General features: G+C 47.6%; 2 protein-coding genes across 3 annotated transcripts; one reads left to right on the top strand and one right to left on the bottom strand.

Annotated features, from left to right (window-relative positions):
• Window positions 1-1075: 1075 nt before the first annotated feature.
• On the bottom strand, window positions 1076-9728 carry LOC308152567 (nephrocan-like; the record flags this gene model as incomplete). Its single annotated transcript, XM_080525571.1, has 4 exons — window positions 1076-1535; window positions 1976-2269; window positions 3150-3757; window positions 9522-9728. The coding sequence occupies 4 exons, from the start codon at window positions 9726-9728 to the stop codon at window positions 1076-1078; spliced, it is 1569 nt and encodes a 522-aa protein (XP_080381697.1).
• A 1324-nt stretch (window positions 9729-11052) lies between these two features.
• On the top strand, window positions 11053-24118 carry gopc (golgi-associated PDZ and coiled-coil motif containing). Of its 2 annotated transcripts, XM_080549676.1 has the most exons (9): window positions 11053-11393; window positions 17989-18165; window positions 18651-18674; window positions 19148-19323; window positions 20436-20601; window positions 20981-21076; window positions 21247-21411; window positions 23614-23794; window positions 23987-24118. In XM_080549676.1, the coding sequence occupies exons 1-9, from the start codon at window positions 11121-11123 to the stop codon at window positions 24103-24105; spliced, it is 1377 nt and encodes a 458-aa protein (XP_080405802.1). In that variant the 5' UTR covers window positions 11053-11120; the 3' UTR covers window positions 24106-24118. The 2 variants fall into 2 exon arrangements, with proteins under 2 accessions (XP_080405802.1, XP_080405803.1); XM_080549677.1 differs by lacking the exon at window positions 18651-18674 and having other exon boundaries at window positions 17989-18192.
• The last annotated feature ends 282 nt before the right edge of the window (window positions 24119-24400 follow it).

Genomic DNA, 24400 nt, shown 5'->3' with positions numbered 1-24400 from the left:
TTAGCGACGGTAAACATTTTAAAATATAGAATATTTCCCGTAATCTCAACAATTACAAGCAATGAGAGCATAGCTAGGGTTAAGAAATTACATACTTGTTTATTATGAAATACGAAATATTATATGAATATCAATATGAATATGAAATGTGACATTTTGAAATGTGAAAGATAACAAATGATAATCCTTTTATGATTTTCAAACAGTCTATGTCTACCTACACTATAATGTGCTAATGTAGGACTACAATATATCAATAATATATTGACTACATTATACAATAATATATTGACTACAATATACAATAATATCAATGGCTGTTGATTATAAAACGTTGCTCTGATTCACAACTACAGCCGAAGTAAAGGCGACACACCGAAAGCCATAGTGCAATATATATCAATACATATCAAAACATATCAATACATATCAAAGCCCTTCCTGTACCCTTGAGCAACGCACTTAACCCCTAATTGCTCCAGGGGTGCCGACTATGCAAGTGCCTGTGTCTAGACTCTAGAGCAAAAAATACAAAATTCCAACAACTGACTGACAAGTTGATTGCGTGGCAAATAAAACATTATTCTTATTTTTCTTAAACTTCCTTCTCCAGGACCCTCCACCCTTCTCTAGACCGCTCCACCCTTCTCTAGACCGCTCCACCCTTCTCTAGACCGCTCCACCCTTCTCTAGACCGCTCCACCCTTCTCCCCCCTTCTCCAGGACCCTCCACCCTTCTCCAGAAGCCTCCACCCTTCTCTAGACCGCTCCACCCTTCTCTAGACCGCTCCACCCTTCTCCCCCCTTCTCCAGGACCCTCCACCCTTCTCCAGAAGCCTCCACCCTTCTCCAGGAACCTCCACCCTTCTCCAGTACCCTCCACCCTTCTCCCCCTTCTCAAGAACCCTCCACCCTTCTCCAGAACCCTCCTCCAGGACCCTCCACCCTTCTCTAAGACCCTCCACCCCTCTCCAGAACCCTCCACCCTTCTCCAGAACCCTCCACCCTTCTCAAGGACCCTCCACCCTTCTCAAGGACCCTCCAGGACCCTCTACCCTTCTCCAGGACCCTCCACCTAAGAGTCGTAGTCGTAATACTCCTCCGTGTCTGTGGGTTCCTGCTGTTCCTCCTCAGACGAGCCCCCCCTGCCCTCCCCCTCCTCCTCCTCCTCCTCCTCACACCTGTCCTCCTGGGGCACCAGGTAAGCCCTCCACCCTCCTCCGCCCCCCCCTCCCCCCACCCCCGCCCCAGCCGCTGGGACCAGCTCGCTGCAGGCCTCATCGGGCAGCTCCGCCCCGCGGGTCAGCAGGGCTCTCTTCACGCCCAGGAGCTCGCAGGTGCAGTTCCAGGGGTTGCCCCCCAGGTAGAGGGTCCCGAGGCGGGGCAGCAGGGCTGGGGTCCCACTGGGGAGGGAGGTCAGGCGGTTCCTCCGCAGGTTCAACACCTGGAGCCTCCTCAGGGAGTGCAGCTCCCCCTCCTGCACCGCCGCGATGCGGTTCCCCTTTAGGTCCAGACGGACCAGACTCTCCGGGAGCCTGGGGGTAAGGTTGGGGGGGGGGGTCAGACAGTGGGGGGGCGGGGGTGGGGTCAGACGGTGGGGGTGGAGTCAGACGGTGGAGGGGTCAGACGGTGGGGGGGCGGGGGGGGGGGGTCAGAGATGAGGGGGGGGGGGGGTCAGAGGTGAGGGGGGGGGTCAGACGGTGGGGTCAGACGGTGGGGGGGTATGGGGAGGGGTGGGGAGGGTTGTTAGCGGTGTGTGTTGTCGAACATCAATGCATGACTTGGAATGTGGTTTCAGCCAATCAGATCACATACTTCTCTGACCCAGTTTTATAAATGATTATAACATATTTTAATAATATAACATGATTATACTGAATGTTATGAACGTTGACATGATGATAAAGATGCACATCTAAAAGAAATGTGTTAAATGTGGCTCTATCTACACACACACACACACACTCCCACCCACCCGTCTGGGACCGAGGCCAGCAGGTTCTGCTCCAGCGCCAGGCTAGTGAGGTGCAGGCTGTTGCGCAGAGCGTGTGCCTCCACGCTGCGGATGCTGTTGTTCTCCAGGAACAGGTGTCGCAGCTGCCGCATCCCCTGCACCTGCAGGAAGGTGATCTCCAGGAGGGCGTTCTGCCGGCAGTCCAGCCTCTCCAGCAGGGGGCTCAGGCGGCTGGGCAGGACACGCAGGTGGTTCCCCGGGACCTCCAGCACCATCAAGTTGGGCAGCCGGAGACCCCCGTCCACTGACACCAGCCTGGGGTGAACAAGTGGAACAAACAACAATGCCCTCTCTGTTGGGATTTCACAGAATACGTATATAATTCCAATCTAATTGCATTCCTACTGTGATGGAGTTTCTTCTAGCTGCTAACGGAATGTGCAACTCAAGAGAGTAAAGGGATCGTAGTCTTGGTCTTTACACTCCTTTGTAGTGACATTTTATTGTCACAAATGTTTCAGCTAGAATGTTTTTTGGGGGGGGAGGGGGGTACTGTAGATGAAAGTTTAGTTCTATTCCATAGCATTGTTTGCATAATTTCTAGTCCTGTTTTTTTTATTTTGTTAATTATGTTTTGTTTTCGTTGTTGGGGACTTGTCCAATACTTTACTTTAATAAAGAGATGTGATTGAAATATTAGGGTATGGTGTGGAACCGCGTACTGGTTTGAGGACTTTGATGAAAGCACTGGCAATAAAACATCACTGGAGAGAGAGAACAGCCTGCAGAGAGAGAGAGAACAGCCTGCAGAGAGAGAGAACAGCCTGTAGAGAGAGAGAGAACAGCCTGCAGAGAGAGAGAGAACAGCCTGCAGAGAGAGAGAGAGAATAGCCTGCAGAGAGAGAGAACAGCCTGTAGAGAGAGAGAGAGAACAGCCTGCAGAGAGAGAGAGAACAGCCTGTAGAGAGAGAGAACAGCCTGCAGAGAGAGAGAGAACAGCCTGCAGAGAGAGAGAGAGAGAGAATAGCCTGCAGAGAGAGAGAACAGCCTGCAGAGAGAGAGAGAACAGCCTGCAGAGAGAGAACAGCCTGCGGAGAGAGAACAGCCAACCACCTGTTGAAGGCCACGGAGAGAGAGACAGAACAGCCAACCACCTGTTGAAGGCCACGGAGAGAGAGACAGAACAGCCAACCACCTGTTGAAGGCCACGGAGAGAGACGTGAGGTTACGTAGCTGGCCCATCTCCCGGCTCCTCAGCGCCCGTATCTGGTTCCGGTCCAGGTTGAGCAGAGAGAGGGACTGGGGGAGGTCGTGAGGGACCCTGGTGAGACCGTTCCCCGGCAGGCGCAGCGTGGCGAGGCCCTTCAGCGGTGCGAAGAATGCGGAGGGCAGGGAAGGGATCCTGTTGCCGCCCAGGCTCAGCAGGTTCAGCTGCGCCAGCCTCAGGGAGCCCTGCACGGTCTGGATCCTGTTCCCGTCCAGCAGGAGGCACTCCAGCTGTACCAGGGAGGCCAGCGCGTTGGAGCGCAGCGAGCTGATCTGGTTGTTCTGGAGGTCCAGGAGCCGCAGCTGCCTCAGAGCCTCTAGGGCAGACTCCTGCAGGCCCTGGATGCGGTTGTGGCCCAGGCGGAGGGCCTCCAGGCCAGGCGGGAGGCCCCGGGGGATCTGGCGAAGCTTGTTCTTCTGGAGGTCCAGGGTTCGGAGGTCAGCATGGGGGCGGAAGGCGCCGGCCTCCACCAGCTCCAGGCCGCAGGAAGAGAGGAGGACGTCCTCGAGGTCCGTTAGGCCGGAGACGTCCTTACTCTGAAACACACAATCATATCATATCATAACATAGCATAGCATAGTATAGCATAGCATAGCATAGCATAAGGGAGGGAATATGAAATAAAGTGACCTGCAATCAGGGCCGGATTAGTTACTTATTATTATACTAGGTAGACTGTATTTTTCAGGCCCTACACGCATATGATTTTTAATAAACAAACAAAATTACTTTTAACTGCCACATGACTATTATGCTCATTAATTTAGTTAGGTATATATTTTAAGTATATTTCAGTATTCATATGAAATTTGTTTGTTGTCATTTATTTATTCTGATATTCATATATTCAGATTTAGACATTTACAGATGTTTTCCTCTGACTTTTGATGAGGTGAAGTCCTCGATGATGTCATCAAAACCCAGCAAGGTCGTAAATCCATTCTCAATGGCCAACAGGCCTTTAAAGGTGTTTTTCCCCCCTTACAGTTGATCTCAGGTACGTTTTCACACGTTTCAACAAAGAAAACAACCTTTCTCCTCACTGTCCATTTTTCACCATTGAGATGGTGAACTGGCAAAACTCTGCGGTAAAGTCCTCATCAAGATCATGTAGGTATATTCCCCCTGTCTGAACGCATTTCTCCAATATCCAATGATTTGGCTTTTGGAAGGAAACCACATTTCTCCTCCACATTTTTGTATGCTTCTTTGCTTTGTTGCAATTCCTGTGACAAGCAGTCAGTCACAGATTACATAATCTGTGTCTATCAGGAATGCATCATTGATGACATAATGTGTGTCAATCAGGAATGCATTAGCGTCGCAGAGCTGGCGGGTAGTAGATGTCTCAAGAGGAGCAGTTAAGATGTAACCTGAAGAGATGGGTCTTCAGTCTGCGGCGGAAGATGGGGAGTGACTCTGCAGTTCTGACAGCTGTGGGAAGCTCATTCCACCAACGGGGAGCCAGTATAGTGAAGAGAAACTTGTGTAAAGCCCCTCTCTGTCGTTTTCTTTCCTCCTCTTTATCTTTTTTTTTGGTGCTTTGCTGCACCGAAAGCTACTAACAGTTATCCTATATATCGCTTCTGCTAATATACAGTGATGATCTCCACAGAACCGCTAATGTAACGTTGTGTATGTATGTAAATAAATAGTTTTAAAAAAATAAAAAATGTATTGAAATTAAGTTTTAGATTAGAAGGTTTTATTTTTAAAATATATTTTAAAATATATGTTTAACATTATTTAGGGAGTTAATGTTCTTTATCCCTCTCTGTCAGGGCCTCTCTGTTAGGATGCCTATGTCTATTTACATTTTACATTTTTGGCATTTAGCAGACGCCTTATTCCAAAGCGACTTACAATCAATACATTTGAATACTAAGCATGTGAATCAGCAATCCACCATTCGTTGCAGGAAGAGTAATCTAGCTCGGGCCCGGGGCCACTGATAGAAGGAAAAACCTTCTCCCTATCGCCTTCTACTAAAACTTTTTTTTTTTTACTGGAGAAACTGAGAAACAGTACAAGGGGGGCAATAGAAGTTCTTAGGGACACAGTAGAGGGGAAAGCGGGTGTCTTTAGGAGACGTAGTGGTGAGGGTCAGAAGATGTCTCAGGAGGAGCAGTTAAGATGTAACCTGAAGAGATGGGTCTTCAGTCTACGACGGAAGATGGGTAGTGACTCTGCCGTTCTGACAGCCGTGGGGAGCTCATTCCACCAGCGGGGAGCCAGTGTTGTGAAGAGACGTGATCGGGCAGCCCGACTTCTGTGTAGAGGAGGTGGGGCCAGTCGGCCAGCCGAGGTGGAGGAGCGGAGTGAGCGGGCAGGGGTTTGGGGGGTTACCATTTCCTTCAGGTAGGCAGGGGCTGTCCCTTTAGCTGCCTGGTATGCAAGCACCAGGGTCTTGAATCTGATGCGAGCTGCTATCGGGAGCCAGTGCAGGGTGCGAAGGAGAGGGGTGACATGCGAGTATTTGGGGAGGTTGAATACCAGCCGGGCAGCAGCATTCTGGATGAGCTGCAGAGGTCTAATGGCTGAAGCGGGGAGCCCAGCCAGGAGTACATTGCAGTAATCCAGGCGGGAGAAGACCAGTGCCTGGGTCAAGAGTTGCGCTGCCTCTCTGGTAAGGAATGGTCGTATCCTTCTGATGTTGTAGAGGAAGAATCTGCAGGAGCGAGCCGTTGCTGCAATGTTCTCCGCACAGGATAGTCGGTTATCCAGGATCACTCCAAGGTTCTTGGCTGTCAGGCAGGGGGTTACAGTAGAGTTCTCCACTGTGATGGAGAAGTCTTGGAGAGGGCAGGCTTTCCCGGGGATGAAGAGGAGCTCGGTCTTGTTAAGATTGAGCTTGAGATGGTGGTCAGCCATCCAAGTTGAAATGTCAGCGAGACATGCTGAGATACGGGTTGCCACGTGTACATCAGACGGGGGGAAGGACAGGAAGAGTTGAGTGTCGTCTGCGTAGCTGTGGTAGGAGAGCCCATGTGAAGAGATTACCGAGCCAAGAGACTTGGTGTAGAGGGAGAAAAGTAGGGGCCCTAGGACAGAACCCTGGGGTACTCCAGTGGAGAGGGTTCGTGGAGAAGATAGCGATTCTCTCCAGGTCACCTGGTAGGAGCGGCCCGCCAGGTAGGAAGAAAACCAGGAGTGTGCGGTGCCAGAGATGCCCAGGTCTGAGAGGATGGAGAGAAGGATCTGGTGATTGACTGTGTCGAAGGCAGCAGACAGGTCAAGGAGAATGAGAACAGAGGAGAGGGAGGAAGCTTGGGCAGAGTGGAGGGCTTCTGTGACAGCAAGGAGCGCAGTCTCAGTGGAATGCCCAGCCTTGAAGCCGGATTGGTGGGGGTCTAAGTGATCCATCTTCCGGAGATAGTCAGTCAGTTGTTTAGATGCCGCACGTTCAAGGGTTTTGGAAAGGAAGGAGAGAAGGGATACAGGTCTGTAATTGTGGACAGATGATGGGTCAAGGGTAGGTTTCTTGAGGAGAGGCTTGACTCTGGCTATTTTGAAGGCCGCTGGGACAGATCCTGTGGATAGGGAGGAGTTGATTAGGGTGGTAAGGTAAGGAAGGATGTCGGCGGAAATGGATTGGAGAAGGGGGGAGGGGATGGGATCAAGAGGGCATGTGGTTGCCCGCTTTGATATGATAAGTGTGAGAATCTCATCACGGGAGAGGGGGGGAAAAGATGACAATCCAGAGACCGAGTGTCGAGGAGAGAGTTTGGAAGGGGTGTTAGCATTGTTAGTGGGAGGAGGGAGAGGTGGGGGGGAAAAGGTGCTGCTGATGTCGTCCACCTTTTTTTCAAAGTAGGTGACAAAGTCATCGGCGGACAGGGAGGAAGGAGGAGGGGGAGGAGGTGGATTAAGGAGTGAAGAGAAACAGTTTTCTAGGATTAGAGGCAGAAGAATGTATTTTGGAATGATAGTAGGATGCTTTAGCAGCTGATGCCGAGGAGGCGTAGTTGGCAAGGAGAGAGTGATAGAGGTTAAGGTCATCAGAAAGGCCAGTTTTTCTCCATTTCCTCTCAGCTGCTCTGAGCTCTAGTCTACAAGCATGTAGCGTTTCAGAGAGCCATGGAGCTCGAGGAGAGGATCGAGCTGGCTTCAGGGTTAGTGGACAGAGGGTGTCGAAGGATGAGGTGAGAGCGGACAGGAGGGTTGAGGATGCCTGCCGCATCAGTGGATAGAAGGGAGAAGGATTCGACAGAGGGTAGGGAGGATAGGACAGAAGAAGAGAGGGTGATGGGGGACAGGGTACGTAGGTTACGACGAGAGGGTCTTAAGTGGTTAGAGGCTGAGAGGGAAGAGGAAGTTTTGAGGGGAAGGGAGAAGGATATAAAGTGGTGATCAGAAACTGGAAGAGGGGTAACGGTAAGGTTGGAAGTGTGGGAAGATCTGGTGAAGACAAGGTCGAGCTGATTGCCTGCCTTATGAGTCGGAGGAGAGGGGGACAGGGTAAGGCCGAAGGAGAGGAGAAGGTCAAGTACTCCAGATGAGAGAAGCTTCTCAGATTGGAAATTGAAGTCACCTAGTAGTACGAGCGGAGTGCCATCATCAGGGAAGGAGCTGAGAAGGCCATCCATCTCGCCTAGGAAGTCACCGAGCTGGCCTGGGGGGCGATAGATGACAACAATGTGGAGTTTGACCGGGGAGGAGACAAAAGCAGCATGAAATTCAAAGGAGGATATAGACAAGTGTGCCAGGGGAAGGACAGTATGTGACCACTTGGGCGAGAGTCCTGTGCCTCCCCCTCGACCAGAGGGTCTAGGGGAATGAGAAAAGGAGTAGGCGGCAGAGAGGGCTGCCGGTGTAGCTGTGTTTTCTGGTGTGATCCAGGTTTCAGTGAGAGCAAGGAAATTGAGGGCCATAAGAGATGCATAAGCTGAGATAGCGTCAGCTTTCCGGACCGCCGACTGGCAATTCCAGAGACCGCCTGCGGCGATAAAGTCATGGTCAGTAGAAAAAGGTGGGTAGATGAGATTGGAAGGGTTGCGAGGGGGGATGTAGCATCTAGGTGTCCTCCTGAGTGTCAGAAGAACAGGGATAGGGAGAAAGCACATTGTGATAAAAGTCTGTAGAGGGGAAGAGGGCTATAGAACCAACAGAACTAGGAGTAGCTAAGCGCACTCAGTAGACCGGAGTGACTAGAGAAGACAGCAACACTACAAACAACTGGAAGAGAAGGTACTTAGTACCCTGGCTTCCTCTCAGGCCTTCCTCGATGGACTCCCACAGATAGACTCCCTTGTCTTGTTGTCACGAGTCTTAGACTCCCACAGATAGACTCCCTTGTCTTGTTGTCACGAGTCTTAGACTCCCACAGAAGACTCCCTTGTCTTGTTGTCACGAGTCTTAGACTCCCACAGATAGACTCCCTTGTCTTGTTGTCAGGAGGCTGTCGCAGAGGCTGTCGCTCTCTGACAGGCCAGATATTAATGGAGGCTCAGTAATTGCTGACAACTAGCAGACTTGTAGCCCCTCCCACTAACGACCACTAATGCGAACGACTGACAGGTGTTCTCACTAGTCGCATGTATGAGCCAAATGGCCCCTGGTCTATTCAATATATAGAGGACAGAAGGCTCCTCCTACTTGCAGATTAGCACCTACTTGGGTCAGAACTAGTGGTTTCACTAGAGTTATTCTGACAGGCTTTGTCTTTTAAAAGACAGTTACAACACTATCACTTAATAAACAACTTACAACTTTAAACTATTAAACTTAATAAACAACACAGGTATCCACTATTAGTAGTCCAGGTTTACTAGAAGTAGTCTTACTTACTCAGAATGTAGAGAGATGAGTCCACTGCTTAGGTTTCAAAATGTATGTCTAGATCCGTCCCTGACCGCGATGTGTTTTAGAAATAAATAATGTTTTTGTCATAATCATATAAAAAAGCTTTTATCATTCTGTAAAACCAGAGCAGTTGTTGATGGTCTATTTAGTGAGAACATTTCCATTAATATAAATTACCCTTAACGCTAATTTCAATCCCATTTCAAGGGATATCTTTAAAGTGATCATTGTCACTTCCCTATTACATCAGGACTTTCCATCTGTAAATTAACATTTATAAGCATGATCTGAACATCATATGGGAGTAATGGGAATCATAAATAATGAGGATGTTTTAAAATAAAATGGATGGTCAGTGGATTGCCCATTTCTCCCCCCCCCCTTCTCTCCCCCCCTCCCTCTCTATCTCCCCCCTCCCTCCCTCTCTCTTTCTCCCTCTACCCTTCCCCCTTCTTTCTCCTACCCCCCATCTCCCCCCCCCCTCTCTCTCTCTCTTACCTTCAGCTCCTTCAGGTGGTTGTACGCCAGGTTGAGTCTCCTCACGTCCTTGGGGATCCCCGCAGGGACCGCCTGCACCCTGAAACACTGCACTGCCCCAGCCCTGTGGTCACACACACACTTCTTAGGACACACACTATTCCCAGACACACAGGGTGGACCGGGCAGCAGGACCACGCTCACAAGCAACAGCCAGAGAGACCACATCATGAACACCCAGCCTCGTTGGCCTATTCCAGTAAAAGAACAGCTCTCTCTCTCTCTGGGGCTTAAATACCTCAGGCATTTGGGGGAGAGTTGGTTTTCTCTGGCTTCATTCGAACAATAGGGGAGATGTTTATCTTGGTTAAAAAACAACATTTGACACTGACAAGGAACTGGCACACACAGCAACAGATAGCCCCTCTGTTTGCGGACGTGAGAAACTTGCTGATAAACTATTTACAACCCATTCAGTTTAAACAAATGCAATTTCCTCTCTTCTCCGCCTATTTGGATTCTCTCTCACTTTTTAGGTTCATGGAGGAGTTTCTTGGTTTTGGGTACAAGCCTCCTATGTTAGAGGAATCCTTTAGACTACATTCGCCATGAAGAGTAAATCTCTTAGATTCTCCTCAAGGCTTACAACGAGAATTGCCTTTTCCCCCTGCCAATGGTGAATTGATATTACCTTACACATTAAAGGTGCAATCTGTAATTCTAACAACAACAAAGCATTCTCCCCACCACTTCTTTTGGTAAACAGCTGAGGGATGGGGCTGGAGGGGACTGACCACTCATGAGATCAACATGATAGTTTTAACCATGAAGCTATATGGAGCAAAACAAGCTTATATTATGGGTTATGATAGGATAAGACAGTTGAACTGAAATCATGAGGCATTTATTAATTAAAGTTATATTATTCAAGAATCAATGGCCAAATACAGTATCAAGTCAAATTAAAAGTCAAACAATTAATGTACCAAGTCCAGATTACCCCTTTAAACATCTATCGCCAGTTATGTTTGCAAGATCTCTTTTATAATTTCATAAACAAAGGTGTATAATATTGTATAGAATTCCTCCATTCATAACTATAATGAAGAGAAGACAAGACATGGAGACCTGATGCTGTAGGTTCAGTGGAAGCTATTCAAGACAGTGGCAAAACAAAACAGACCACAGGAAACTGGGAGGGAAGCAGGTAATTGAATCCCCCCTCCTCCAGAGGTAAAACAATATGTGACAGGGCTGGAGTGACAGGGACCGGGGGGCAGGAGGAAACAGCTTTGTGTGTGTCTCTCAAATGCTCTTCTAGCTCTGCGATCGATTGCTTTTTCTGGAGCTGTAGTGTGTGGCAGACCGGTGTAGTCGATTCCCTGCCAAGAAAGATCCGTATCCGATGTCGGATTTCCTGGTATGATTAGCCTACGACTCGGGGAAAAGAAGCAAATTAATTAATTGTAGTCGCCTCTGAAACGGCCCATCTCGCATGTCTAGGGCGTTAGATGACAGCGTAAACTACACCATTTGGGACAGGAATCGAGGCCGGAATCGCAAACCAAATCTTTCTCTGTCAAGAGAAGCTTGACTCTGTCCTAGCTTGCCTTGGTTGAGATGTCCGCCTCGGCCGGTGTGTCTCCAGCGTCTACCCCAAGCACGGCCCTCCCTAGCCCGGGCACAGGCATGTCCATGTTCCGCTGGCTCGAGGTGCTGGAGAAGGAGTTCGACAAGGCGTTCGTGGACGTGGATCTTCTCCTCGGGGAGATCGACCCGGACCAAGCAGACATCACCTACGAGGGTCGCCAGAAGATGACGAGTCTGAGCTCTTGTTTCGCTCAGCTGTGCCACAAAGCTCAGACTATCTTTCAACTCAATCACAAACTCGAGGTGAGGCACAGTAACACCTATCTTGTTCAGTCGATGCTGAGAAATAGATGTTTATTGTGGTCTGGTGGTGTTAGTGTGGAGGAGCAGGTCGGTTGTCTCTCCATCACTGTCAGTGCCGTCTCGACCCTGCCTATGCTATGCTATGCTCTGCTATGCTCTGCTCTGCTATGCTATGCTAAGCGACAGGGATGTGAGAGGTGTCGTATTATCGCTAACAACAACAACATCCGTGCTTTGTCCCCTCGTCCCCCAGTATGAATGACCACCCCAGATTACGTCAGTTAACATTTTGCTCCCAGAAACTGACAGCCAAGATAGACATGTACACACACACACACACACACACACACACACACACACACACACACACACACACACACACACACACACACACACACACACACACACACACACACACACACACACACACACACATGGGTCAATGACGAATAAGGCTTCTAAATTATTTATTTTTTTAAACTTTGTTCAAAATACATTATTATATTTGAGTATGTGACAATGTGCTTAAACATGCCGCATTTGTTAATTTGTTTATATTTGTTTGTTTTACTGTATTTCTAATAGGGATGTCCCGATCCCATTTTTTCACTACCGATACCGATACCGATATCAATCCGATATTTGTATTTATTGTTTTACTCCTGAATAATAACAAATACTTCCCCAGTATATAGTCCACAACAACAGTTGGCTATTAAAGACTGCCAGCCTTTATTCAAGCAACAAAAACAGTACAGTACTCAGTGACCAACTGGTTTAAAGTTAAAACAATTTAAACTGCAGCATTCAGCATTGTAGAAAAAAAAAAGAGTTACTGTCTGATTTCTAGTTGTAGTGCCTTCATGTTTTTATTCTATTTATCTTCTCTTACAAATGGCAAATCAATTATAGCACCCTTTTTAAAAGTGTAGCCTAGTGACGCTGCTGGTGAGACCAGAAACCAGTCGCAGAATCAAAGGGGTGTCAACAATATCTGCTTTTCGTTTTTTTCATACCCACTGGTTACACAGGCAACTTGAAGTTTTAAAGTACCACTCGATATAATATACAACAGTTTAACGATCACTAAATACTTATAATCTGTGGGTTGGATTCACTGTTGCCAGAGGCTACCGGTAAGTGATACCTGGCTTGTAAACATACTTTCGTTTTAGAACGAAACCTTAGCCGCTAGCTGTTAGCAGCGTTTTTAGCAGTCACCATTCTTGAGCAAAACATTGATACAAACAAATATTCAAATACTCGTGTCGTCTTGAATTTTTTTCCGATTTCAATGTGACGCATCATTTGAAAGCTTACCATCTGTAGTTTCAGACTATGTAAACAACCGAAAAATGGTTTATGATTTCACCAGCTAGCATCATGACATTGTCAGACTCATTACACACAGGTAGCTACTAGCCAACTCTCATGCCCGTGACCACTGACTACTACTGTTGTCATCACGTGAGTGACACGCCGGATCGCGAGCCCCAGATCGCTGCCTATTTTTTTTCTGGTGCGATCTGCGATCCAGCATTCAGGACCAATATCGCGGCGATATCAATATCGGATTGGGACATCCCTAATTTCTAACTTAATTGCTCAAAAACTGTCAGGTGGCGCAACCAATTATTTGTAAAAGTAGTTATATTTTCCTATTATTTATTTATTAAGTGAAATCTTTGTCATGTATCTATTATCTATATCTATATATCAATCTATTAGATTGTCTATAGTGCCTAAGACATTTGTTTTTCGGCTGCTTTTTCCTTCACTGACAGTGGCATCTAAAATGATTAAAATGAAAGACATTATAATCGTGAAATGTTTAAAAGTGTTAATATATATTTAAGTAGACACAAATACACATTTTAGAGCATCTTGGAGCTTTAAATAACAGTATTTATTCCATATAGTGGCATTAATTGTGGTTGCGCCAACTGACATACCGGTTGCACCACCTGACTTTTGCCACTGATTTCAAATTAAACAGGCTTCTACTTGGACACCTGCATTAGCTTTGACCTATGCTAGCAATATCATACAAATCATTTTAAAACAGAATAGTAGTTTTATGATAAAATAACATTTTCCTAGTTTTACATTGGTTGTACCACCTGACATGGAAAATATACCCTCCTACCTCTGAGGTGAAACTATCTATTTTTATCAATATTTGAGAGCGCTCTACAAATCTTTTCACTCAGCCACATATGTCAGACAGGGTCCTCTGGATGATGAAACATTTGGCTGATGCAATAGTCTCTTGATTTCAAAATAAAAGTCCCATGTTTACTAGGGATGCTCCGATCTGGATTTTTGGGGCCGATACCGATCACCGATATTTTTCCTCAAGATCAACCGATACCGATACCGATTTTTTTTAAAATACATAACTGTAGGCCTACTGACTGGATAGCCTACATATTTTTTGCTTTTTAGACAAAAGTTTTGATCCATTAGGCACCAAGCAAACGCAGACCCATTTTTATGGCATAGTAAAAGTCTGGCCTATCACCCAGTTAGGGCCTGAAGCCCAAGTCAGTGATATGGCTGTATAAAAGACATCATAAACGTGGCCTTCATGGTTTACATACTGTTACATCCTCCTATGTTTTCTGTTCAGTTATCTGTCTTCCCCAGGAAAAAAAAAAAAAAAAAAAACGTTTTTTGCGATCGGCCATTTTTGCCGATCACCAATCGAGTCATTTGGAGTGAAATCGGCCGATTTAAATCGGTGGCCGATAAATCGGAGCATCCCTAATGTTTACGGTTGTGCCACCCTGACATTTAAGGACCTTTTTTTACGGGACAGAAGTTCCTCAATTATCTCAATAGCTTTAAAACTATTGTTATTTGTAAATGTGTGTTTATTTGAAAGGTTTCAAACATAAAATCATGCCACAGTATTTTATATTGAATATATTATTATTAAAATAAATACCACTTTTAACAGTGTTCTTAATCTGTTCCTTTGTTGAGACGGTTGCGCCACCTGACATTTTGGGGGTTTGAGATGCTAAAACACAAAGTAGCCTAATCCATATTATTAGAATGTACTGACAATACATTCAAACTAACCATGTTGTATAGAATAAAATCATATGACTTGAATTGATTCATCTATTTTTAAATGGAAATAATATACATGACACAACGTCACGTCATTGACCCAGATACAGTCTCACACACAATGTCTCTCTCTCTCTTGCTCTCTCTCTCTCTCTCCCTCACTCCCCCATCACTGTCTCCCCCCCATCTCTCTCTCCCCTCCCTCTCTCTCTCTCTCTCTCTCTCTTACACACACACACACACACACACACACACACACACACACACCATTCTCCTTCTCTCACCAACACGTTTGACTGTGAAATCATTCCAGGTAGAGCCAGAGGACTCATCAGGAGTGAATGGTGACCCTGTCTGTGACCCTGCTGTTGGGTCGGGGGTGGAGTTGAGTTAACCTCAGGCAGGCAGGCAGGCAGGCAGGCAGTGCAAGCTCGTGTTACCCAACAGTGAATCAACACTGCACTGGAGCAGGAACAGACATGCCAGTGGGCATAGCGCTACACACACACACACACACACACACACACACACACGTCAGCTAACTAGACTAGACCAAGTGAAATAACTAGACTAGACCTGCTAACTAGACTAGACCAAGTCAGCTAACTAGACTAGACCTGCTAACTAGACTAGACCAGCTAACTAGACCAGCTAACTAGACCAGCTAACTAGACCAGCTAACTAGACCAGACCAAGTCAGTGGAGAAAAGAAAACCACCATGATCCGGTTGGGTTTTTGGCTGTGAACCACATTTACACCATTTACCAGACGTTTTTATCCAAAGCGACTTACAATCAGAGATGACAGGGACAATCTCTTCCTGAAGTAACTTAGGGCTTTAAGTGCCTTACTCAAGGGCACACTTAGTGGTGGTGTTTCCAGGTGGGATTTGAACTCATGACCTTCTGATCACCAGTCCAACTCACTATCCCCTAGGCCAGGCCACCACTACCCCATCTACTACGAACTAACTGAATATGAACCAGTGGAACCAACTGCAGAGTGAAGGGATACTGGTGGTGTGTGTTTGTATTGACTGGTGTCTGTTGTCTGAGTGTGTGGGCGTGGCCTATTTCAGGAATCGTAGGGCTACATGGACGCAGATAAAGACTGATCCAAGACTAGAAACTAAGCATCCGTGTGACTCAATTCTGGACCAGGCAAACAGCCATAATGTCATATAAGTAGGCTATTTAGCAGGGAATGATGAGTGTGTTAGCTGCACTTTGGCCCTTGGTGTGTGTGTGTGTGTGTGTGTGTGTGTGTGTGTGTGTGTGTGTGCGTGCGTGTGCGTGTGCGTGTGGGTGTGGGTATGGCAGGTATGGTAGCATTTAAACTGGTTCTGGAGGATTCTTAGATTAGTTTTGAGGAAATCTAGTCAAGCCTGTTTTACGTGCTAACCAAGCAGAAACTCTATAGAGGCTAATGCTAACCAAGCAGAAACTCTATAGAGGCTAATGCTAACCAAGTACCACTGGTACGTACACAACATTTAGTAGTCATGATTGTCTTCATGCCCAGCCTAGAGGGAGATGTCCAGAGCCTCTGGAAGCCAGCTGTGCTCTGTGCTGACGCGTTTGTGTGTGTGTGTGTGTGTGTGTGTGTGTGAGAGAGAGAGACAGACACACACTCTGGTTTCTCTATTCACACCGTGACAACCACATCTGCCAGGACACAGGTGGGCGAAGCGCTATGACACATTTCACACTGCAACTGCTGCCATTGCGCTAACCACACACACACACACACAAAAGACAAATGGGGGTAGCTAGGGCTTCCTGACAGTGACAGAACGTGGGCACACACGCACACACACACTCACTATCCTCAGTAAGCAGAAACACTGGCCTCTAATCGTGGCCACAGGATATGACACGCGGCCGCCTGTCCACCCACTTCCTGGTCGTCCGGGACCCTGACTGAAAGAATGTTCTGATTGGATCATGGCTGAGGAGGAAGTGTCTGAAGACCTGAGCATTCACTATATACCAGGGGAGGCTGGTGGAGGTAGAAATGGGAGGACGGGGCTCATTGTAACCGATTTCTACCTCCAGCAGCCTCCCCTGCCTGACGCTAACAGGCCTATTTAGTTAGGCTTTCCTCCGGCAACACACACACACACACACACACACACACACACACACACACACACACACACACACACACACACACACACACACACACACACAGGGGTACCACCTCCCTTCATTTCCCAGTTGGGATTCAGCTTGAAGATCAAATGAAGGATCAGTTTAATGGGTTTTCAACGTCGGGACGGTAAAGTAGATTACTAAAGCAACAGGTCCCCAGAGAGGGGCGGACGGGCACGCACACACACACACACACACACACACACACAGAAACACACACACAAAGAAAGAAAAACACTCACAAAGAAATAAACACACACACACACTAAATGCATCAGCACAGGGCATACACACACACTCACTGCGCAGTAGTGCTGTCCCAAACGACTATTTTTCTAACGATTAATCTAGCGATTATTTTATCGATTATTCGGTTAGTCTAACGACTAATTTATCGATAAGTCTAACGAAAAATTTTGTGCTGTAAAAAAAAAAAAAATATATATTTTTGGTCTCCACCTCACTGCTATGTTTAGCCAACTTGAATGCCAACATGGCCATTTAGAAGTCTGTCCATCACCACAACACATAGCTAGCTAACGTTACTCTCGCTGCTATGTTATGATTAGCTAAATTGATGCTAACGTAGCATGCGAGCTACGAGCTAGATAACGTACAGTAGGTGCTCGCACCACAATGACAATAGGCTACCGTAGCTAGCCAGCTACATAGCTAACGTTACTAACACCAGAAGACAAGACATACGAACTGTGGTGAGCTACATTGCTTGTGTAACATTAGCTAGTAGCTATCCATTTTCACTCATACACTTAATTGTCTCGCCCGGTAAAATAAAGGTAAAAAAAAAAAAAACTTTTTTTTTATTTGCGACTAACCGACGCATATTACGCTAACCGACGTATTGACGTAGTCGGTGACGTCGACGACGTCGAATAATCGTAACAGCCCTACTGCGCAGTGAGGACCAGGGGTATGTGACCTATCCAGCTGCCCTGTTCTATCAGAAAGAGAGAGAGAGAGAGAGAGAGAGAGAGAGAGAGGAGAACACCTGGGATATACACCTGAACACACCTGAGAGAGAGAGAGAGAGAGAGAGAGAGAGAGAGAGAGAGAGAGAGAGAGAGAGAGAGAGAGAGAGAGAGATATTGAGATCACTGACATCAATACATCAATGATTTAAATCAACGTCTGTGAACATGACCTGATTTCCATGTTGCTAAGCTACAGAGACAGTGGGGGTGGGGTGTCCCTGACATGGGATCAGTTATGGACGTGTGTCCCTGAGGGAACTCATCAACGTCAGAATATTGAAAAACAGAAAGGAAGTGTGAAACATTCATCCAGTTATGTTCTCTGTCCCCCCCCACCTCCTCTCTATCTCTGTCCATCCCTATGCCCCCCCCCCCAGGCCCAGCTGGTGGACCAGCGGTCGGAGCTGACCGACTCCCAGGCAGAGAAGGTGGTGGTGGAGAGGGAGGTGCACGACCAGCTGCTGCAGCTGCACGCGCTCCAACTGCAGCTGCACGCCAAGGCCACCGGGGGCGCCGCCACCACCGAGGACTCTGACTCCATCAAGGACCGCATGGTAGGAACACACACACTCACACACACTGTAAGTGGGTCATTATTGAACAGTGAACAGAGCTGTTTATCATGTATTTATAATTATGTAATTACATAATTACACCGAAATTATGTAATTTATTACACCGAAATCTAGGTGTAATTGCAGTATCCAGAGTAGATTGTCCTACAAAAAGACACTTAGATTTAGATTTAGTAATCTAAAAATTAATTAGGCCCCAATACTTTCTTTTATTTCTTTTTTGTTTCTTTTTATTATTACTACTCGAACTTTTCAGTTTGTAAAGCGTCTTTGAGTGTCTAGAAAAGCGCTATATAAGTCTAATGTATATTATTATTATTTATCTGTAGTTAAAGACTTTCTCTGTTCTAATCCTGTGTGTCTAATCTGAGATTACCAGGGTGGTTTCTGGGTGGTTTCAACCCTCTGCTTGACCTCTGACCTTCTAACCTTTGACCCCTGTTTCTGCTTCTTCTCACCTTAAGCCTGCTCCCACAGTGGAGGTGATGGTAAGTGTGTGTGCGTGTGTGTGTGTGCGTGTACGTGCTCCTACGTGTGTGCGTGCGTGCGCGTGTGTGTGCACTCACCCTTCCTGTTCTGTCTCGTGTGCGTACGACGCTGGCTAACCCTAACCACGCCTCCTGCACCAACACTTCCTATCTGCCTTCATCACATGACTTCCTGTCTGCCTTCTGTTGTGTGTGTGTGTGTGTGTGTGTGTGTGTGTGTGTGTGTGTGTGTGTGTGTGTGTTCATATCTTACCTACTGTCCCGCTGGCTGGCCGCTGGCTGGCCTGTAGTGGTAGGGCTAGCTAACACTGATGAGAGGAGACTGACCCAGCTACTAGTAATAATGGCCCAGTTACAGCCCACAGTCTCTCTCTCTCTCTCTCTCTCTCTCTCTCTCTCTCTCTATCTCTATCTCTCTGCGTGTCTCACTGTGTGTGTGTGTGTGTGTGTGTGTGTGTGTGTGTGTGTGGCAGGAGAGGGAGCTGGAAGCCAATAAGAAGGAGAAGGTGAAGGAGGTGAAGATGGAGGCGGAGGTGAAGCTGCATAAGAAGGAGAACGAGGCCCTCCGCAGGCACATAGCGGTACTGCAGGCCGAGGTGTACGGAGCCAGGCTGGCCGCCAAGTACCTGGACAAGGAGCTGGCCGGCAGGTCAGAACCTCACTAGAACTTCACTAGAACTTCACTAGAACCTCATTAGATCCTCACTAGAACCTCACTAGAACCTCACTAGAACTTCACTAGAACCCTCATTAGAACCTCATCAGAACCTCATCAGAACCCTCATTAGAACCTCGGTTTGATCCCCGCCTCATGGGGGAAGCTGCATGTGAGCTGGTGACTGGAGGGTTGCTGGCATCATATCTAAGGTGCCTACCACTGCCATTGTGCCCTTGAGAAAGGTGCTAAATGCCCCTAATTGCTCCGGGGGCCGGTGCCTAAAAAAACATTTCAAAAAGGTTGAATCTAATCTAATCTCACTAGAACCTTCACTAGAACCCTCAACCCAGAGTCCAGAGTAGAACCTGAAAGGAATCCTGAGTGGACTAACACTCCCTGTTATTTTTAACAGTTTTACATTCTAAACACACATTCAGCCTTGTCACCAAACTTACTCTCCAGTACGTTGAGGGAGAAGTACGGTGTCCCACAGGGTCAATCCACTACCACCCAGCACTGTGTCTCCTGAGACATCTACTACCCCCCTGTACTGTCCCTCCTGAGAAACCTACTACCCCCCTGTACTGTCCCTCCTGAGTCATCTACTACACCCCCAGCACTGTCTCCTGAGACATCTACTACCCCCCCAGCACTGTGTCTCCTGAGACATCTACTACCCCCCTGTACTGTCCCTCCTGAGACATCTACTACCCCCCCAGCACTGTGTCTCCTGAGACATCTACTACCCCCCAGCACTGTATCTCCTGAGACATCTACTACCCCCCTGTACTGTCCTTCCTGACACATCTACTACCCCCCCAGCACTGTGCCTCCTGAGACATCTACTACCCCCTATACTGTGTCTCCTGAGATTTCTACTTCCCCCCTTGTACTGTTTCTCCAGTGTCCACAGTCCACACTACAACATTTTTTTATTTCTTCTATCACAACGACTGCCAATGATCTAGATTCTAGATTACTCTTCCTGCTATGACTGGTGAATTGATGATTCACTTGCTTAGTCAAATGTATTGATTGTAAGTCGCTTTGGAATAAGGCAAAATGCCAAATATGTAAATGGTTGTCTGTTGGTCCGCCTACAGGGTCCAGCAGATCCAGCTATTGGGCCGCGACATGAAAGGGCCCGCCCACGACAAGCTGTGGAACCAATTAGAGGCAGAGATTCACCTCCACCGCCACAAGACAGTCATCCGCGCCTGTAGGGGGCGCAACGACCCCAAGAAACCTCTACCCTCCCCCGTAGGACATGTGAGTCTCTCTCGCTCCCTCCCTCCCTACCTCTCTCTTTCTCTTTCTCTCTCCCTCTCTCTCTCTTTCTCTCTCGTTCTCCCCCTCTCTCTCCCTACCTCTCTCTCCCTCCCTCCCTCTCTCTTTCTCTCTCTCTCTCTCTCCCTCCCTCTCTCTCCTTCTCCCTCTCTCTCTCCCTCCCTACCTCTCCCTCTCTCTCCCTCTAATCCATAGGCAATCTGCCCCTATAGCTGATCCTAGATCAGACTCATCTTCAACCCTTAACTTGATGTTTATGGCTGTTCCACCTTCCCTCCCCCTCCTCCCCTCTCTCTCTCCCTCCCTCCCTCTCCCTCTCCCTCCCTAACTCTCTCCCTCCTCCCTCTCTCTCCCCCCTCAGGAGACTGAGTGTCTGAAGAAGACCCAGGGGGTGGGGCCCATACGTAAGGTGGTCCTGGCCAAGGAAGACCACGAGGGGCTGGGCATATCCATCACGGTACCCCCCCCCACCCCCCACCCCCCATACACCTCCACACCACAACTAGGCATCACTACATCTTCACTCTCTCAATGTGTTCTGTCCTCAAAACTGTGTGTGTGTGTGTGTGTGTGTGTGTGTGTGTGTGTGTGTGTGTGTGTGTGTGTGTGTGCGCGCGCTCCCTCCAGGGGGGTAAGGAGCACGGCGTGCCTATCCTGATCTCAGAGATCCACCCGGGGCAGCCAGCGGAGCGCTGCGGGGGGCTGCATGTGGGGGACGCCGTCCTGGCCGTCAACAGCATCAACCTGAGGGACGCCAAGCACAAGGAGGCTGTCACCATCCTGTCACAGCAGGTACACACACATACACACACACACACACACACACAAGCACAAGCACAAGGAGGCTGTCACCACCACAGCAGGTACACACTCGGGGTGCAACGGTTCAGTTGGTCCACGGTTCGGTATGAACCTTGGTTTTTGGGTCACTGGTTCGGTTTCGGTACATGTTTTTGTGCGTAAGGAGAAAAAAAATTATACTATTTATTTACAAACGGTTACTTTACTTTATTTTGCTTATACTTATGGAACTTTAACATTTAGACACATGACTGGTATATTGTATAATATAAACAAATATAAATATGTATAAACAAAAAATAACAAAAACACTTTCAAATGTGACACCAGTCAGTGTTTTGATAAACCAGTAGGCTACATTACTTGTACTGAAACTACGGATTTTTGAAATCCGAAAAAAGATGACGAAGTTAGACTCATTTGAATGTTGTTAGACCTCAGGCACATATAGGATTAAACTGGCTGTCATCCAGAAAACCGGAAACAAACGCTGCTAACAGTTAGCGGCTAACAAAGCGAATGTTTAAACTGTATTTAATAACATCACAACATGCTGATAGAACATCAACATGCTAAAAACACATAACTACACATAATTAGATGATCACTCAGTCCTTGCTTTTGAACACGTCCTAAAAACGAAAGTATATTTACTAGGGGTGTAACGATACATCGATTCACATCGATGCATCGATTCATTGACTAACGATCTGATTACATCGATGCAATGTAAAAACATCGATCTATATCGTCATCTTATGCGCGCAGAGAGAGAGAGAGACTTGAAAAAGATACGAATGTTTTGCATTTTTGATGAGAGACAGTAAGTCTGTCCCTTCTAATATATATTTTGGAACATCTCTCTAAACCAGGGAAGTTCACATACTCGCGTTCGCAATGACTTCGCATTCACCGTGTGTGACTGTCTAGTGTTTCTCAACCCTCTCCTCGGGGCGCCCCAGCCGCTCCACATATTTGATCTGTTCCACCACCAGCACACCTGATTCAACTAATCAAGTCCAAATCATAATTGCTTTGGACTTGATCAGTTGAATCAGGTGTGCTGGTGGTGGAACAGATCAAATATGTGGAGCGGCTGGGGCGCCCCGAGGAGAGGGTTGAGAAACACTCGGCTCCACTTCTCGGCTCCTCCTCCTCTCGCGTTCGGCAATCTCCGGTAATCTTCGGAAATGTTCGGCTTGTGTGAGTGCGTCTAATGAGAGTGCGTCTAACGGGAGTCTAATGGGCGAATACATTGACCGTTTTGGACACCAAAGATATTTTTTAACATCTACTCATCGAGGCGAATCCAGTCAGACCAATATCAGACCTGCTGGACGTGTGTGACACGTGTGTGGACGTGTGTGTGTGTGTCTGGATGTCTCTCTGAACCTGTGTGTGTGTGTGTGTGTGTATATGTTAATGAGCTGTATGTTAATTACCACTTATTACAATTGATAATTGTGTTAGATTGGCATATGATATCGCGTCATATCGATCATATCGTCATATCGATCTTGAATCGAATCGAATCGAAATCGTATCGTGACTGACATTGTGATATCGTCAAACATTGTATCGTCATACAAACAAATCGATATAATATCGTATCGTGATGAAGCTGGTGATTTACACCCCTAATATTTACAAGCCATATAAACCGATAGCCGATTACCGATAGCCTCCGGAAAACAATAACATTGAATCCATTCCATAAAGTATATTAAGAGAACTATTTACAGCGGTTTCACGTATGCGAATGGTTTACGGTTTCACCAACTGCAGTCACAAATGTGCCTCTTAGGCTTGATGACTGGTATAGGAAAGATAGAAATGAAAGTAAAGATGCACTTTAGCTATGAGAGCTGTACCAGCTGTAGCCCATTGTGCGCATATTATGTGCATATACAACACGCGTGAAGCATTTCTGCGACACAATAAAACCGAGAAACGTCGCACCCCTAGTACACACACACACACACACACACACACACACACACACAAGCACAAGGAGGTTGTCACTATCCTGTCACAGCAGGTACACACGCACGTGCACACACACACACACACACACACACACACACAGGTTCATGGGTTGGGGAAGGCTAGTTAGCGATGCTTCAGTTTTCAAACAAACCCCACGCCTCGACTCACTGCTCTCTCCCCCCTCCCTGCCTCTCTCCCCCCTCCCAGAGAGGAGAGATAGAGTTTGAGGTGGTGTACGTGGCCCCGGAGGTGGACTCTGACGATGAGAACGTGGAGTATGAGGACGACAGCGGCCATCGCTACCGCCTCTACCTGGACGAGCTGGAGGAGGGCCACGCCCCCGCCGTCACCCGCGGCAACCACCCCGCCGACAACGCCGTCCTGCAGGGTACGCCTTACCTCAGGCCCAGGAGAGCCTTCTAGATGTTTCTAGAGCTTTCTAGATGTTTCTAGAACGTTTTAGATGTTTCTAGAACTTTCTAGAGCTTTCTAACTTCCTCTCTCCCTTCCCCTCCCTCTTCACTTTCTCCCTCCCTCCCCCTCTCTCCCTCCCCCTCTCTCCCTCCCCCTCTCCCTCCAGCCCTGGAGAAGATGTCTGTGAGTGAGGGTCCGGAGAACGGAGACACAGGGATCTCCAGCGAGACCCCCTCAGAGGAGACCCCCTCCAAGGCTGCTGAGTCTACAGACAGCTCCTCCTAGAGGGGCTGGGGAGGCCGGGGGGGGCTTGGGGAGGAGGAGGAGGATGAGGATGTTTTTTGTACTATGATGCTGGGAAGAGAGAGACTGGACCCTGTCAGAACCCACGAAGAGGTGGGGCGTGTGGGCGTGCGTGTGTGTGTGCGTGTGTGTGTGTGCGTGTGTGCGTGTGTGTGCGTGTGTGCACACGTGCACGTGTGCCGAAGTCGTCATGGAAATGCACTGGGAGAGGCAAGGAGCCAATCAGAGAAGACGAGCATCATTTTGTGAGAGGAAGAAGCGGAGAGAGGAGATTGGT

This window comes from Nansenia antarctica, assembly GCF_963989245.1.
Source record: "Nansenia antarctica genome assembly, chromosome: 1".
NCBI lineage: Eukaryota > Metazoa > Chordata > Actinopteri > Argentiniformes > Microstomatidae > Nansenia > Nansenia antarctica.
The sequence above is the reverse complement of the archived record's forward strand: the minus strand, read 5'-3'. Positions and strand labels throughout refer to the sequence as shown.